Here is a 16,321-nt window from a genome sequence, read left to right on the forward strand (position 1 = left end):
ATATTCTATTCTATTCTACTATTCTAATGTTGAAGTTGTCTGCTGTGTTTTGAACCTCAAGCTGAGATGTGGCTGTCTGTTGTGTGCCAACCATTGGTAAAAGCAGAGTATTGACAACAGTGTTTTCCCCCCCACACTGAGACTGTATCTGTCTGCTGTGTTGGAGAAAGTGTCCTAAACCGTGGGCTGTTGTGTAATCCCTCACTGGGCCCCTTGCTATTTCTGTGCCTGGGTCCCGCGTCACGCTTGGGTATTTTCTCTGGTGACTAGCTCACATCAATAGATCTCCTAATGCACGTTCAGTCAGCCAGCATCGGCGGCTGCAACGTCTGATTGATAAGATTTTACGCTCGCTAAATCTGATCATAATTGCTTATGTTATTACTATAGCCCAGGGATGTGGAGAATGGACAGCTGTAATTTGCAATATGAGGAATGTGACATGTGACTGGCGATGTGGGACAAGAAGAGAGTATACTAATGTCAGGTTTGTTTGAGGATTATATTCGACATCTGCATGTCCGTCTGTCTGCTGCTTGTAGAAAGACTATTTGAAAAACAGTAGGATAGAAAACAGTCTCTCATCTCACATCGGTGTTAATTCTGCATGTTGTGTTCTGTGCATGCTGTCATGCCATGGGCTTTCTGCCTCTGTGTCCCTGACACAATGTATGTGTCCCTTATAAAATGTATGGATGAGGGGCTAGTGTTAGACTACTCTGTATAGCTGAACGTGATGCAGTGGCATTGTAATGACGTTTTCCATAACCTATGTACAGTATGCTTCCCATTGTCTCCATGCAACATGCTTCAGCAGTGTTGCTGTACTATGTCTTATGAGCATGTAAATGTATAAACATACGGTATCTTGATAAAGAAACCTTCTCAGAGTCACCCCCTCCTCTCATCCACTCAATCACACACATGTGAGCAGCACATTCACACGCCAATAGCCAACCCACAATCATTCAAAAACACACTGATTTACCACCCAACTGCCAACCCACAATCATTCAAAAACACACTGATTTACCACCCAACTGCCAACCCACAATCATTCAAAAACACACTGATTTACCACCCAACTGCCAACCCACAATCATTCAAAAACACACTGACTTACCACCCAACTGCCAACCCACAATCATTCAAAAACACACTGATTTACCACCCAACTGCCAACCCACAATCATTTCAAAACACACTGATTTACCACCCAACTGCCAACCCACAATCATTTCAAAACACACTGACTTACCACCCAACTGCCAACCCACAATCATTTCAAAACACACTGACTTACCACCCAACTGCCAACCCACAATCATTTCAAAACACACTGACTTACCACCCAACTGCCAACCCACAATCATTTCAAAACACACTGACTTACCACCCAACTGCCAACCCACAATCATTTCAAAACACTGATTTACCACCCAACTGCCAACCCACAATCATTTCAAAACACTGATTTACCACCCAACTGCCAACCCACAATAATTTCAAAACACACTTACTTACCACCCAACTGCCTCCTATAGTACTACTCACTTGCCATATTCCTGTGAACTGTTTTGATATACCATGAATGATATATACTAGTGTATATACACGACCACTGGCTTTACCTACACAAGAAATTGATAGTTTCCTAAAAGAGAGGTCTGTTGGGAAGTGTAGTCTATATCTGCTGAGGGAACTTGTAAATATGACTAAGCAGAGGTTGGAAAGTGTAGTCTATATTTTCCTAGCCACCGTGCTTCTACACCTGCATTGCTTGCTGTTTGGGGTTTTAGGCTGGGTTTCTGTACAGCACTTTGAGATATCAGCTGATGTAAGAAGGGCTATATAAATACATTTGATTTGATTTGATCTGCTGAAGGAACTAGTAAATATGACTTAGCAGAGGTTGGGAAGTGTAGTCTATATCTGCTGAGGGAACTTGTAAATATGACTTAGCAGAGGTTGGGAAGTGTAGTCTATATCTGCTGAGGGAACTTGTAAATATGACTTAGCAGAGGTTGGGAAGTGTAGCCTATATCTGCTGAGGGAACTTGTAAATATGATTAAGCAGAGGTTGGGAAGTGTAGTCTATATCTGCTGAGGGAACTTGTAAATATGACTTAGCAGAGGTTGGGAAGTGTAGTCTATATCTGCTGAGGGAACTTGTAAATATGACTTAGCAGAGGTTGGGAAGTGTAGCCTATATCTGCTGAGGGAACTTGTAAATATGATTAAGCAGAGGTTGGGAAGTGTAGTCTATATCTGCTGAGGGAACTTGTAAATATGACTTAGCAGAGGTTGGGAAGTGTAGTCTATATCTGCTGAGGGAACTTGTAAATATGACTTAGCAGAGGTTGGGAAGTGTAGCCTATATCTGCTGAGGGAACTTGTAAATATGATTAAGCAGAGGTTGGGAAGTGTAGTCTATATCTGCTGAGGGAACTAGTAAATATGACTTAGCAGAGGTTGGGAAGTGTAGTCTACATCTGCTGAGGGAACTTGTAAATATGACTTAGCAGAGGTTGGGAAGTGTAGTCTATATCTGCTGAGGGAACTTGTAAATATGACTTAGCAGAGGTTGGGAAGTGTAGTCTATATCTGCTGAGGGAACTTGTAAATATGACTTAGCAGAGGTTGGGAAGTGTAGTCTATATCTGCTGAGGGAACTTGTAAATATGACTTAGCAGAGGTTGGGAAGTGTAGTCTATATCTGCTGAGGGAACTTGTAAATATGACTTAGCAGAGGTTGGGAAGTGTAGTCTATATCTGCTGAGAGAACTTGTAAATATGACTTAGCAGAGGTTGGGAAGTGTAGCCTACATACAGTACAGGCTGTGTCCTTCCCTCTCTATATCTGTAGTGTAGTTCAGAAGAGAGGTATGCATTGTTTCAGTGAGGCAGGCTTATCTCCCTGACACCCTGCACTCGTAGTTCCCTCCTCTTATTGCTTTAGGATGGAAACATACCCAGCTATGAGGTCAGAATGACCTTGAGGAGAGAGAGAGATCCCCTGTCCCCTCCCGCTCAAGGCTTGCAATGTTGTCACCTCTGCCCTTGTAGAATGTATCAAGAAGTCACATTTTACAGTATACAGTATATACCGTATTCTCCTCTTTGGTCTGTCTGTCTAGGAGAGGAATACAAACCCTATCAGATAGCTGTAGTGTTTAGCCCTGTGTCAAGTGGGAGGACAAAGTACTTCCCATTTAAATATTAGTTGGACATTCTTGCAGTAGAAGCGTAGCCTCTTTGATTTAATGTATTTTATCTCTGCATCTTAAGAGTCACCTTGGATTTGTATCATCTCTCCGGTCTGTTTGACAAATGTGTATGATGTCTGTGTGTGTGTGTGTGTGTGTGTGTGTGTGTGTGTGTGTGTGTGTGTGTGTGTGTGTGTGTGTGTGTGTGTGTGTGTGTGTGTGTGTGTGTGTGTGTGTGTGTGTGTGTGTGTGTGTGTGTGTGTGTGTGTGTGTGTGTGTGTGTGTGTGTGTGTGTGTGTGTGTTTGTGTGTGTTTGTAACAAAGAGAGAAATCCCTGGTTGTAAAAAATTGTGAAAGAGAGAGCAGTAGGGTGGAACAGAAAGAGAGAGCAGTAGGGTGGAACAGAAAGAGAGAGCAGTAGGGTGGAACAGAAAGAGAGAGCAGTAGGGTGGAACAGAAAGAGAGAGCAGTAGGGTGGAACAGAAAGAGAGAGCAGTAGGGTAGAACAGAAAGAGAGAGCAGTAGGGTGGAACAGAAAGAGAGAGCAGTAGGGTGGAACAGAAAGAGAGAGCAGTAGGGTGGAACAGAAAGAGAGAGCAGTAGGGTAGAACAGAAAGAGAGAGCAGTAGGGTGGAACAGAAAGAGAGAGCAGTAGGGTGGAACAGAAAGAGAGAGCAGTAGGGTGGAACAGAAAGAGAGAGCAGTAGGGTGGAACAGAAAGAGAGAGCAGTAGGGTGGAACAGAAAGAGAGAGCAGTAGGGTGGAACAGAAAGAGAGAGCAGTAGGGTGGAACAGAAAGAGAGAACGTAGCTCATAGAATGTCCTAATTAAGAGTAGCTCAGAGGGTTTGAACCAGATAATCTTACATAACCTCGTTAAAGAGCACACAGCCTTTGATACTGAGAAGATGAGAACGATGTTCCCTCTGAGACCCAGCATACCATGAAGCCCCACGATGTAGAGCTGAGGTATAGGACTAGATTACATACCCTGGTCCACAGTATAGAACAAGATTACATACCCTGGTCCACAGTATAGAACAAGATTACATACCCTGCCCCAAGGTGTAGAGCTGAGGTATAGAACAAGATTACATACCCTGGTCCACAGTATAGAACAAGATTACATACCCTGGTCCACAGTATAGAACAAGATTACATACCCTGCCCCAAGGTGTAGAGCTGAGGTATAGAACAAGATTACATACCCTGGTCCACAGTATAGAACAAGATTACATACCCTGGTCCACAGTATAGAACAAGATTACATACTCTGCCCCAAGGTGTAGAGCTGAGGTATAGAACAAAATTACATACCCTAGTCAACGATGTAGAGCTGAGGTAGAGACCAAAATTACATACCCTGGTCAATGATGTAGAGTTGGGGTAGAGAACAAGATTACATACCCTGCCCCAAGGTGTAGAGCTGAGGTTTAGGACAAGATTACATACCCTGGTCCACGGTATAGAACAAGATTACATACCCTGGTCCACTTTATAGAACAAGATTACATACCCTGGTCCACAGTATAGAACAAGATTACATACCCTGCCCCAAGGTGTAGAGCTGAGGTTTAGGACAAGATTACATACCCTGCCCCAAGGTGTAGAGCTGAGGTTTAGGACAAGATTACATACCCTGGTCCACAGTATAGAACAAGATTACATACCCTGCCCCAAGGTGTAGAGCTGAGGTTTAGCACAAGATTACATACCCTGGTCCACTTTATAGAACAAGATTACATACCCTGGTCCAAGGTGTAGAGCTGAGGTTTAGGACAAGATTACATACCCTGGTCCACGATGTAGAGCTGAGGTATAGAACAAGATTACATACCCTGGTCCACGATGTAGAGCTGAGGTATAGAACAAGATTACATACCCTGGTCCACGATGTAGAGCTGAGGTTTAGGACAAGATTACATACCCTGGTCCACTTTATAGAACAAGATTACATACCCTGGTCCACGATGTAGAGCTGAGGTTTAGGACAAGATTACATACCCTGGTCCACTTTATAGAACAAGATTACATACCCTGGTCCACGATGTAGAGCTGAGGTTTAGGACAAGATTACATACCCTGGTCCACTTTATAGAACAAGATTACATACCCTGGTCCAAGGTGTAGAGCTGAGGTTTAGGACAAGATTACATACCCTGGTCCACGATGTAGAGCTGAATGTAATTTCACAAAAAATAATTATTCTGTTTCTGTTTTCTTTCAGATGACCCTTTCCTGCAACCAGTTTACATCTGCTAATATTACTACTACAGTAACATAACAGACTTTATCGTCTGTTGGAAATCAACCCTGAAGAGGAAGATGACATTGGAATCGTCATGGAGTCACTAGAAACTACCGCAGAGGTGAAACGCTCTAAAGAGGCTCTGGATAAGACAATTCCCCAGAGAAAGTCAGCAGCACCAGAACCTACGACTGCCCAAACTAAAATACCCCCCTCGGCTGATTCAGAAGGGGAGGGGTGGCATCTATGCCCAGAACCTGAGGAGGACCAGAGTAGAACCACATGTTGTTCGACAGATATGTCTGACTCAGGGAAACTAAGACAATTAGAAGGGAAATCACCACGCCAATTACAGGATCAACCCTGCAGTCATCCTCATTACAACGTATTAACCTCATATCCACCACAGGAGAGACAGACAGTTCCCTTTGCTAGACAGAAAACAGCAGATCACTTGCTTTCTGCACTGCCACTTGTCAGCTGTGGAGGGCCCTCTCCTCAGAGGAGCTCCCCCAGTTTACCCGTGTCTCTCCAACACTGTTCCCAGTCAGGAATAGAGGAGCTATCCAAGGAGGTGTGCAGTAAGACGGAGCAGAAGCAGCAGCAGAGACCTGGAAAGTATGTTTGTGATTATTGTGGGAGGGCATGTGCCAAACCCAGCGTACTTAAGAAACATATTCGCTCACATACTGGGGAGAGACCCTACCCCTGCGTGCCCTGTGGTTTCTCCTTCAAAACCAAGAGCAATTTATACAAACACAGAAAATCTCATGCTCACTTGGTCAAAGCTGGGACAGTGCCATTTTCAGAACTGGGTTCTTACAATGCCAACATGGAGGACCGGGGATCGTTAGAAGGAGAAGGAGAGTTCTACTCTGATGCTGAGCAGAGCTCGGACACGGACGAAGACGATTCATCGCTCTTGGACACTGTTTCAGTGGAGGAACCAGATAGCACCACTGCTGTTAAAGTACTGAATCTCGTTGCCCAGAAACAGGGAGTTACATTAGCATCAACATTATCTGAGGACGGTCCACCCAGGCTCTTGGAGATCAGTGCTGCTCAGGCTCCAGCTGTTTCTCAGGTCAGCCGTGCGATCCAATCTAGCGCCATCAAGCAGCGGCTGGCACTACGGCTCTCAGAGAAAAGGAGCAGTGACACTGACACATCTCTCTCCCTGCCTAGCCAGGGAAGCAAAGGCAGCACAGACTCAGGCTACTTCTCACGCTCTGAGAGTGCTGAACACCAAACAGGTGGTCCTCCCAACACAAACGCCAAGTCCTATCAAGAGATAATGTTTGGAAAGTGTTACAAGCCGAACCCAAAACAACAGGCCATAACTGTTGTGACTTGCAGGACAGACTTAATGAGTGATCGTAAGACTTCGGAGCGAGGTGTTTCCCGCGTATTCACACAAGAAAAGGAATCAATGGTTGAATCGATCAGAATAAACACACATTCATTTACAAGGGAGGACATTAAGGAGGCTCAACTAGAGCTCACTGATTCTGGACAGCTGGTCCGGAGCAACTCGATGCCCACGTCCTCGGTGGCATGTCAGGACATGTCACAAGGCCTGCGAGGCAGCCACTCCTTTGATGAAAGGGCGTCCCCTGGAGGCATTAGGAGACTTACGAGACAGGCTGCCTTTGAACACTCTGCACACGATGGACCTCCTGACCACTACGGAAACATCTCTGATATTTCCAACCTTGGAGTGGAGATGGAAAGTTTCACCATCCAACAAAAGCAAGCGATGGAATATGCGACGAGGAAACGGCGGAAGGAAAACTGTGTTGCGGAGGAGGAGGATGTAGGAGGCCAGTATCACACAGACTATGACCACTCTGAAGAGATGAGGGACTATGATTCAAAGCAAACCTCTCAAGGTGCTCTAACCACTACATCCTCAGTGAAAGGACATGCCCAAAGCGTGCACACACAGGATAGAACACAATGTGATAGACTGGAAAGGGAAATGTGGGAAAAGAGAGAGAGAGAAGAGAGAAGATCTTTAGGTAACGTCATCTCTGTGATTCAACACACTAACTCCCTTACCAGGTCTCTCTCTGAACAGTCAGATTCTTACAACTACCAGAGACAGGATAAGCCTTCCTCAATGGATGTGGTGGAGCAAACCGAAACTAGAGAGATGCACAAAAGGACTGAGATCTTTGCACACCAGTTGAGTGACAGTAGATTATTAGATAAGTCGTATCAAATGACACCTAAGCTAGTCCGTCAGTCTAACATACCGGTTCCAGAGATCAGGGTGACTGTAGAACCAGACAGTCCAGAGAAAGAGAAAGCAGCTGAGGTGAAACAGGTGAAGGTGAAGGAGCCTGATAGACATATAGAGGAGTTCCAATGGCCTCAGAGGAGTGAAACCCTGTCTCAGTTCCCCCCAGAGAAACTCCCTCCAAAGAAGAAGAGACTGCGCTTAGCTGACTTGGAGCACTCCTCTGGCGAGTCTAGCTTCGAGTCGGCTTGTACGAGCCTCTCCCGGAGCCCCAGTCAAGACAGCAATTTATCCTACTGCTCCAGCTTCTCATTTGACCGAGAGGAGAAAGAGAGAGAGGTTATCCCTAAGCCAGCTTCCCCGGCGGCTAGACAGGATGAGTTTGGCAAAGCGTTGGAGTTCTTAGCGGTGCCAGGAAGCGGCTACTCCCTCTCTGTCCTGAACCAACGTCAACAACATGAAATGAGACGTACCTCTTCAGAACAGGCCCCGTGCCACTCCCAGTGCAGAGAGCTCCCAGAGGTCCGCAGCGTATCGTTTGACTACGGTAGTCTCTCTCCAACGGCCAAAGTTAGACATGCGGAACTCAGCGCCAGCTACTCGGAGCCCAGACGGGGTAACTTGGTAAGACAGGAGTCCTTGAATGTTAACCTTGAATTTGCACATCCAGTCCTTCCGCTAAATATTCTTCCTCAGTACCTCAGCAGTGCCCTGTCGTTCTCAGCCACCGCTCTGCACTCTCAGTCTCTGCCAATGTTCGCCCCTCAGCCGTCACACTCTGGTCTCCTAGTTCCTGTTAGAATCCAGACTCACGTGCCATCCTATGGTAGCATCACATACACCACTGTGTCCCAAATTGTAGATGATCCATTCGAAGGCGTTAACTCCACCAGAACCTCTTTTCTCACTTCTCACTTCGCAAATTTAGCCACGAATTTGGACTCATCGAATCTATTATTAGGACACCCTCGAGGACTGTTGACCAGCCCAGTCCAGGTTCAAGTTCTGGATCTGCTCCCAGCTAAGCTGAAGACAGGCATTCCTCTCTCCCTGACCTCCAGAACAATCTCCACCACCAATTGTGGGTCCAGTGGTGGGTCCAACAAGCGCATGTTGTCTCCGGCCAGCAGCTTGGACCTGTTCATGGAGGTCAAACAGCAGAAACGCGTCAAAGAGGAGAAAATGTACGGTGAGATAGTGGAGGAGTTGGGTGCTGTGGAGTTAGGGAATTATAATGTGACTGAAGAGAACAAGCACAGTTTAAAGTCAGAGTTCCAAAGTGACACCAACCAGGGAGCATCACTGTCAGGCTTTCCTTCAAAATCCTCTTTGTCTGCGTCATCCTCGCTTCATTCTCATAACGAGCCAGCAAGAGGAAGCTTCATCTCACCTCAGCAACAAGGGTCAGAAAGTCCTGATTCCCCTATGGATAACTCCTCAACAGAAGCAAGCCTACATCCACACGCTCTGCTTTCTCTGAAGGATTTCAATGAGTCTGGCATGGACAGCAAGGCACAGATGGAGGTGCTGGTGCAGCTAGTCAAAGGTCAGGGCATCCTCATCTCTGACGGGGAAAACACCAAACGGATATCTCAATTTCCAAGTCTCCGCACAATGACAGCTGTGAGTTGGTGCTATCTGAACTACACCAAGCCAAACAGTACTCACAGCAGCTCTCCCCTGTCCTCTGTGTACGCTACGTGGTGCATCAGTTCCCATAACCCCAACCCTCCTAACCTCAACACCAGCGCCACCCTGGCTCTGCTCCGCTCCAAACAGACGACTAACACATGGGTGTACACCATGGCTGCCATGTACCAACCTGGGACTGGGAAACTGGTCTCCTCCTCACTCTTATGGAGGCAGCGGCTCGGGCTGGTGAGAACACCGATCGTTCATTATTTCATTATTCATTATTCCATAAACGTCTATATTGAATGTTTCCAATCCTGGAATCAAGTTAACATTATAAATACATCATCTAATTGTAACCATATTATACTTTTTCTTCTATACCTAAACTGCATGTTCACAGAATGTTTAATGTTTCACAAAATAGTTTTATTTATTCTTTATATGAATGTTTAATGATCTGTCTCATTTAGCTACAGAGCAAACCGGAGCTCAGCGAGCTGGAAGGGAGCTCCTATGGACGGAAAGTGAAGGATGCCAGCTGCAGGGTAAAAGAAAGGAAGGAGGACTGGAAAGAGAGGGAGGTCTCCTCGAAACAAACACCAACGCCAACGCCAACACCAACACCAACACCAACCCGGATCAAAATATTTGAAGGAGGGTCCGTTATGATAATATCACATCAATCAATAAGCGATAAAATATGACTTAGAATGTTAGTTTGTAATGTGTACATGTTTTATAAAAGGGTTACGCCTGGTGGTAGAAATTATGTTTTACTTTATTTAACCTGGTAGTCCCATTGAAGTCAGAAGACCTCTTTGAAAGAGATCCCTGGAATTAGATTGAATAGCTGTTTTCACTTACTTTGCATGTCTATAGCTACTTATAATATAAAACACATGTCATTCCATGGAGGGCCAAGTGTCTGCAGGTTTTTGCTCCTCCTTTGTACTTGATTGATCAATTCAGGTCATTGATTAGTTAGGAACTCCCGTCACCTGGTTGTCTAGGTCATAATTGGACATAAATTGAAAGGAACTGACAAAAACCGGCATACACCCGGCCCTCCGTGGAATGAGTTTGACACCCCCCTGATATAGAACATCACATTCAGGTTGGTTTTCCTCCCTCAGGTTCAAGTCCAATGAGGACTATGTGTACGTGAGAGGCCGAGGCCGGGGGAAGTATATCTGTGAGGAGTGTGGCATCCGCTGTAAGAAACCTAGCATGCTGAAGAAACACATACGCACCCACACTGACGTCAGACCCTACGTCTGCAGGGTCTGCAACTTCGCTTTCAAAACGAAAGGTGGGTTTCCCTTCTTCTTTCATTGAGATGAATGAGACAAGAGCTGAACAAGCGCTTTGTGACGACTGCTGATTTAAAAAGGGATTGATCAAATCAACTAGATTGAATGATGATTGAATTGATGACAACAGTAACATTTACCCCCCCCCCCCCCCCCCCCCAAAAAAAAAGTACAATGAATGATAATGATAATCAGCTAAATGAATCTTTAACATGTTTGTCCTACAGGAAACCTGACCAAGCATATGAAGTCAAAGGCTCACATGAAGAAGTGTCGTGAGCTTGGTGTGTCAGTCACAGTGGATGATACAGAGACACTGGAATCTGGTAAAATATTGACCAATGACCAGGGAGTTATTCAGATATTTAAAACTGATTGTGTAACCCATGGTAACTGTACCACAGAAAGAATGACAGAAACACGTGATGTATCCTTTGTCTTTATCCTTTGTCTTTATTTGTGTTCTTTAAAACAATGCAGATGACATCCAGCAAGACTTGAAGACCGGGGTCTTGAGCACAGCCAAACACCAGTTCTCAGATGCAGACGACTCCGATGGCATGGATGAAGAGATCGATGATATCGACGAAGATGACGATGACGATGATGACTACGACGGTGACTCTACTCCCAAGATCCTTTCCCGGAGCACCAGCCCTCAGCCCTGTGGCGTAGCCTCTCTGTCGGTCACAGCTACCGCCGTCATCCAGGGTGTGTCGTCAGACATCCATGGCTGTCCCCTCAGTACCTTCCATCCCCTCCCCAGCTGCCTCTCAACCTACACCCTGCCTAGCGTCGATATCCACCCCCATCCCCATCCCACCTCCACCCTGCCGGGCATCGATGTCCACCCCTATCCCCATCCCCCCTCCACGGTCAGGAGGACAGGGCCAGACCGGAGAACTGTCTTGGCCTCCAGCCTGGACAAGGAAGACTGTAGCCTGGCCATGCTGTCTCCTGACCAGGGCTGTCTGTTCTTCGACCCCTACCCCACCTGTCTGCTGTCCCCCGGCTGGGAGTCCCCTCTGAGGGAACCGCCTAACTCCCGCCTCGGCTACCTCTCCCCCCGGGGAGACCTCTCCCCCCGGGGACGCTCCTCACCTCGATGGGACACCTCCCCGCTAAGGCCCAGCTCCCCCAGCCTCACCCCCATCCAGCACCTCTTCCCGGTCTGTATGGAGAGGCCCCTGTCCCCAGGTGGAGTGGACCTGGCTGGGAGGAGACAGAGGGTGGTGCTCAGGGCTGTGTCTCCACGTAGAGGGGGCTCACAACATAGAGACTCTGGGGATAAAACCAGGCAGCAAGCCAAGGCTGAACTGGTTCAGCAGGGAGGAGCCATTGAAATGGATATGGTATGTAATATAGTTGTTTACAGTATGTTTTCATTGACTAGTATATGTTTAGATTGACTGGTATATCCTTGTCCATCAAAACTGCTGCACTGACTTCATTTCAACTGACTTCATTTCAACTGACTTCATTTCAACTCAGTGTTCTTGATGTAAAACCTTTATTAATCACAATGTTTGTTTTTTTCACAAATTTTTTCACAAATTTTTTTGTGTTTAGGATCAGAGGAGAAGCGTGCCTCCCTGCCTGCCTGGGCCAACCTGCTCCAGTTGTCCCCGTCAGAACCTCTTCAGCCACCTCCCCCTACACTCTCAGCAGCAAGCTGGGACTCTCCTACCCATGGTGCCTATCGGAGGGATCCAGGTACTGCGCTCCCTGCCCTCCTGCAGCTCTGGCCGGACCCATCTGTCAGCCCTATCCCCTCAAAAGACTGAGCTCCACCAGGACAGCACTAAGGAGGGATCTGTTCGTCTGGCAGCCCTCGGTGCAGAGGACTCAGGAGCCCAGCAGCAGGGGAGGGAGAGGGGGATGGAGATGGAGAGGGGGATGGAGAGGGAGAGGCTGTCCCCCCTCCAGACATCACGGGACTCTGAGGAGGAGAACCCCACTGTCTCTGTCCTCACGGTCAGGAACCCTAAGCAGGAAGAGGTTCTTCAGACCTGCACCAAGGCCATCGCCTCCCTCAGGATCACCTCTGAAGAGCATCTATAGACTGGGGCTGCATCCCAAACAGCACCCTATTCCCTATATAAAGCACTACTGTTGACCAGAGGGCTCTCGTCACAAGTAATGCACTATATAAGGAATAGCGTACCATTTGGGCCTTTCCTTATTTGGGACGTTGCTTGGAGCTTCCTCCAGGAGCAGCTGAGCCCCCCCCCCCATCCAACGTCCAGTCCTCAGCTAGCATGGTTCTAGATCAATTAGCGATGTCTTGACAACTGCTATGGTCACATTTGAGTTGGCAAGACAGCACAGATAGATATGGATCCAGGCTACGTCCACAGTTCCCCTCAACCTCATTCCACTAGACAGGCAGACAGACAGACAGGCAGACAGACAGACAGACAGACAGACAGACAGACAGGCAGGCAGGCAGACAGACAGACAGACAGACAGGCAGGCAGGCAGACAGACAGACAGGCAGGCAGGCAGACAGACAGGCAGGCAGGCAGACAGACAGACAGACAGACAGACAGACAGACAGACAGACAGACAGGCAGGCAGGCAGGCAGGCAGACAGACAGACAGACAGACAGACAGACAGACAGACAGACAGACAGACAGACAGACAGGCAGGCAGGCAGGCAGACAGACAGACAGACAGACAGACAGACAGACAGACAGACAGACAGACAGACAGACAGACAGACAGACAGACAGACCCCATTGGTTGGGTGTTGGGGGATTCTTCTCTCAGTTTCAGTTACTTCAGGTTTCTTCATGTTAGTAATGCAAAGGTCATGTGTCTTAACATTCCCCTCCCCTCCCCTCACCATACTATGATCTATATCTGAGAGGAAAACAAACCTTTAAATACATTACAAAACAGAGACTTTATACTCTCTATGAATTCTCTATGAATTTCTTTGAACTTTTAGGTCAGTGGAGAGGACGGTTGAAGTAGTGGACACAGGTGCAATATATGGGATTTAAAGAGAATGCTTCAACGTTAATTATGCTTGCATACACTTGCACACAAACAGAAACATTTATATTTATTATACCCCATAACCCACTCTTAACACATTTATTCATATAAATGCATATGTGTACTATTTTCAAAATAGGCTTGTTGTTTAAATTGTATTCATATTGAGTGATTAGTTAAGGATTTGATTCTTGGAGAGAAATAACGGGGAAAGTATCAAAAAAAAAAAATGAAAGTATTTGAAAACTGAATCTGACCAAATTTAGTGTAGACTTGCTTCTTGTCCAGTTTGGTGCTTTTGATTGAAAAGCAAAGATCTGTGCCTTTTCCTTGCTTTCTACGTATGTTTTAAGGAATCATATTAAGCAAGGAAAAAGTGAATATCATGTTTTAATTAAGGAAACTTTGAATCAGAATTGTCTGACGTGACAGTGTTATTATCAACAAAAAAATTGCACAAATTTTTTTTTGCTTTTACTTTGTGGAATTAAATTGCTGGTTTTTATAGCTACATTTTATGTAAAATATATCTATTTGAAATATTTATTATGTTGCAGATTCTCAATGTTGTGGTTTTAGCTTTTTGAACAAACGCATGAGTTTTTGCTATTGCACACATAGAGAAGTGTATAGATGTCTTTATATATTAGAAAAGTATGCTTTTATTGATGATGGTAAATATTTGTCTACTATTTATATGGTCTCCACTTATGCAACAGTGTGTCGCACTGGACCCAATGCTTATGAGATGCTTATGAAGTCATGTCATTGCATTATAACTTATGGCTTTAATCAATCGTTGTTCGTTATTCTGGCCTTTAAACCTTTATGAATTGAAATAAGCACTTTCATCCTATCTTTGATAACTGAATGAGAGGGTTATTAAGGAGAAATAAAAACAGTCATGTGCTCTAGTGTCACTTCAAACATTCCACTACTTTGAAGGGATTATTATCCGTGTGCACGTACAGGGCACATAAGTTTAACTCCTCTTTTATTTCAAGTGTGAATTCATTTTACGTAACAATTTTTTGGTAAAGAAGATGGGTGGGTTGAGTAGTTTGTAACGACCTGTAACGACGTACCTTGAAATTCAAATTTCCTTTACGTCCAGTTTTAAACATTTTTTTCTTTTCAGTGTTGAATTCACATGACTTTGTATGTGAATTGTAGATACAGAGATAAACGACTAAGATTATCTTTTCAGAGGTAAAAAATATTGGCTGCATTTTCCAATATGGAAGTTAACAGGAATGTTAGCAAAATTGACATTTACAGGTTCACCGTTGAGGTATGAGTTAGTGGACTGATTTGAAACACACAACTCCACATGTTTACATTACAAGCACGGTGTTATTTCATTTCATTTACATTTACATTTCAGTCATTTAGCAGACGCTCTTATCCAGAGCGACTTACAAATTGGAAAGTTCATACATATTCATCCTGGTCCCCCCGTGGGAATTGAACCCACAACCCTGGCGTTGCAAGCGCCATGCTCTACCAACTGAGCCACACGGGACCAGCTTTACCTCTCACAAGAATGTCTGGGGTAGCTATCGCTGAACCCAGTCAATGTACATGCTGTCTGGGGTCATACTGTAAGGTATGTACCATATAGCTACAGGGTTATGTTATGTGTGTATTCAGGTGGGGGAATAGAAATTCTTGCAACCAATAGATATGACTTTCTGTTGGATTTCATTTGACTGCAGATTATCAGTTTGTATCATCTCTCCCTCTCCTGCTACTGAACAGAACTACACTGAGTATACCAAACATTAGGAACACCTTCCTAATATTAAGATGCACCCCCCTTTTGTCCTCAGAAAAATGTAATTAGTCGGGACATGGTCTCTTCAAGGCGTTGAAAGCGTTCCACAAGGATGCTGGTCTATGTTGACTCCAATGCTTCCCACAGTTGTGTCAAGTTGGCTGGATGTCCTTTGGATGGTTGACCATTCTCGATACACATGGGAAACTGTTGAGCGTGAAAAACCCAGCAGCTTTGCAGTTCTTGACACAAACCAGTACACCTGGCACTTACTACAATACCCCGTTCAAAGGCGCTTAAATATTTTGTCTTCCCCATTCACTCTCTGAAAGGCACATACACAATCCATGTCTCAATTGTCTCAAGGCTTAAACATCCTTCTTTAACCCGTCTCCTCCCCTTCATCTAAACTGATTCAAGTGGATTTAACAGGTGACATCAATAAGGGATCATAGCTTTCACCTGGATTCACCTGGTCAGTCTATGTCATGGAAAGAGCAGGTGTTCTTAATGTTTTGTATACCCAAGTGTATTTTCTGTTTCAGAGTATCGTCTGTGTTTTATTCCACTATGTCATATCTATTGAACTGTGCTTCTCGTGTTCTTTAGTAAAGTCTGTGTTAAATCACAGATCCTTTACCCATCACATATTGAAGCAGAAGCTCTGTGGATGATTACATTGACATTTTAGTCATTTAGCAGAGGCTCTTATTGGTGCAATTAACAGTTAGGGCATTTATCTTAAGGTACCTAGGTGAGACAACCACATATCACATGGCAGATAATTCCCTTGTTTAGTTATTCACATCATTATAGGACAGTTCTTCTATTTGTGTCTTAATGTTGGAGCTTGTTTGTTATTGTGTGCTATACTTTTGATAAATTAATTTTAAATGGTTTTTAAATGAA

General features: G+C 45.1%; 1 protein-coding gene across 1 annotated transcript; it reads left to right on the forward strand.

Moving 5' to 3' along the window:
- The first annotated feature begins 251 nt into the window (after nt 1-251).
- On the forward strand, nt 252-16,321 carry LOC139563573 (transcription factor HIVEP2-like). The gene is made up of 7 exons (XM_071382355.1): nt 252-487; nt 5,433-9,570; nt 9,798-9,985; nt 10,461-10,636; nt 10,865-10,963; nt 11,118-11,989; nt 12,207-16,321. The coding sequence occupies exons 2-7, from the start codon at nt 5,548-5,550 to the stop codon at nt 12,696-12,698; spliced, it is 5,850 nt and encodes a 1,949-aa protein (XP_071238456.1). The 5' UTR covers nt 252-487; nt 5,433-5,547; the 3' UTR covers nt 12,699-16,321.

The sequence above is a fragment of the Salvelinus alpinus genome, chromosome 34 (assembly GCF_045679555.1).
Source record: "Salvelinus alpinus chromosome 34, SLU_Salpinus.1, whole genome shotgun sequence".
Lineage (NCBI taxonomy): Eukaryota > Metazoa > Chordata > Actinopteri > Salmoniformes > Salmonidae > Salvelinus > Salvelinus alpinus.

Excerpts from the sequence above, each read along its gene's own strand:
- LOC139563573 (XM_071382355.1), top strand. The coding sequence starts at position 5,548 with ATGGAGTCACTAGAAACTACCGCAGAGGTGAAACGCTCTAAAGAGGCT. Across the intron at positions 9,571-9,797 it reads GGAGGCAGCGGCTCGGGCTG|CTACAGAGCAAACCGGAGCT; the intron begins GTGAGAACACCG and ends TGTCTCATTTAG. Across the intron at positions 10,964-11,117 it reads TACAGAGACACTGGAATCTG|ATGACATCCAGCAAGACTTG; the intron begins GTAAAATATTGA and ends AAAACAATGCAG.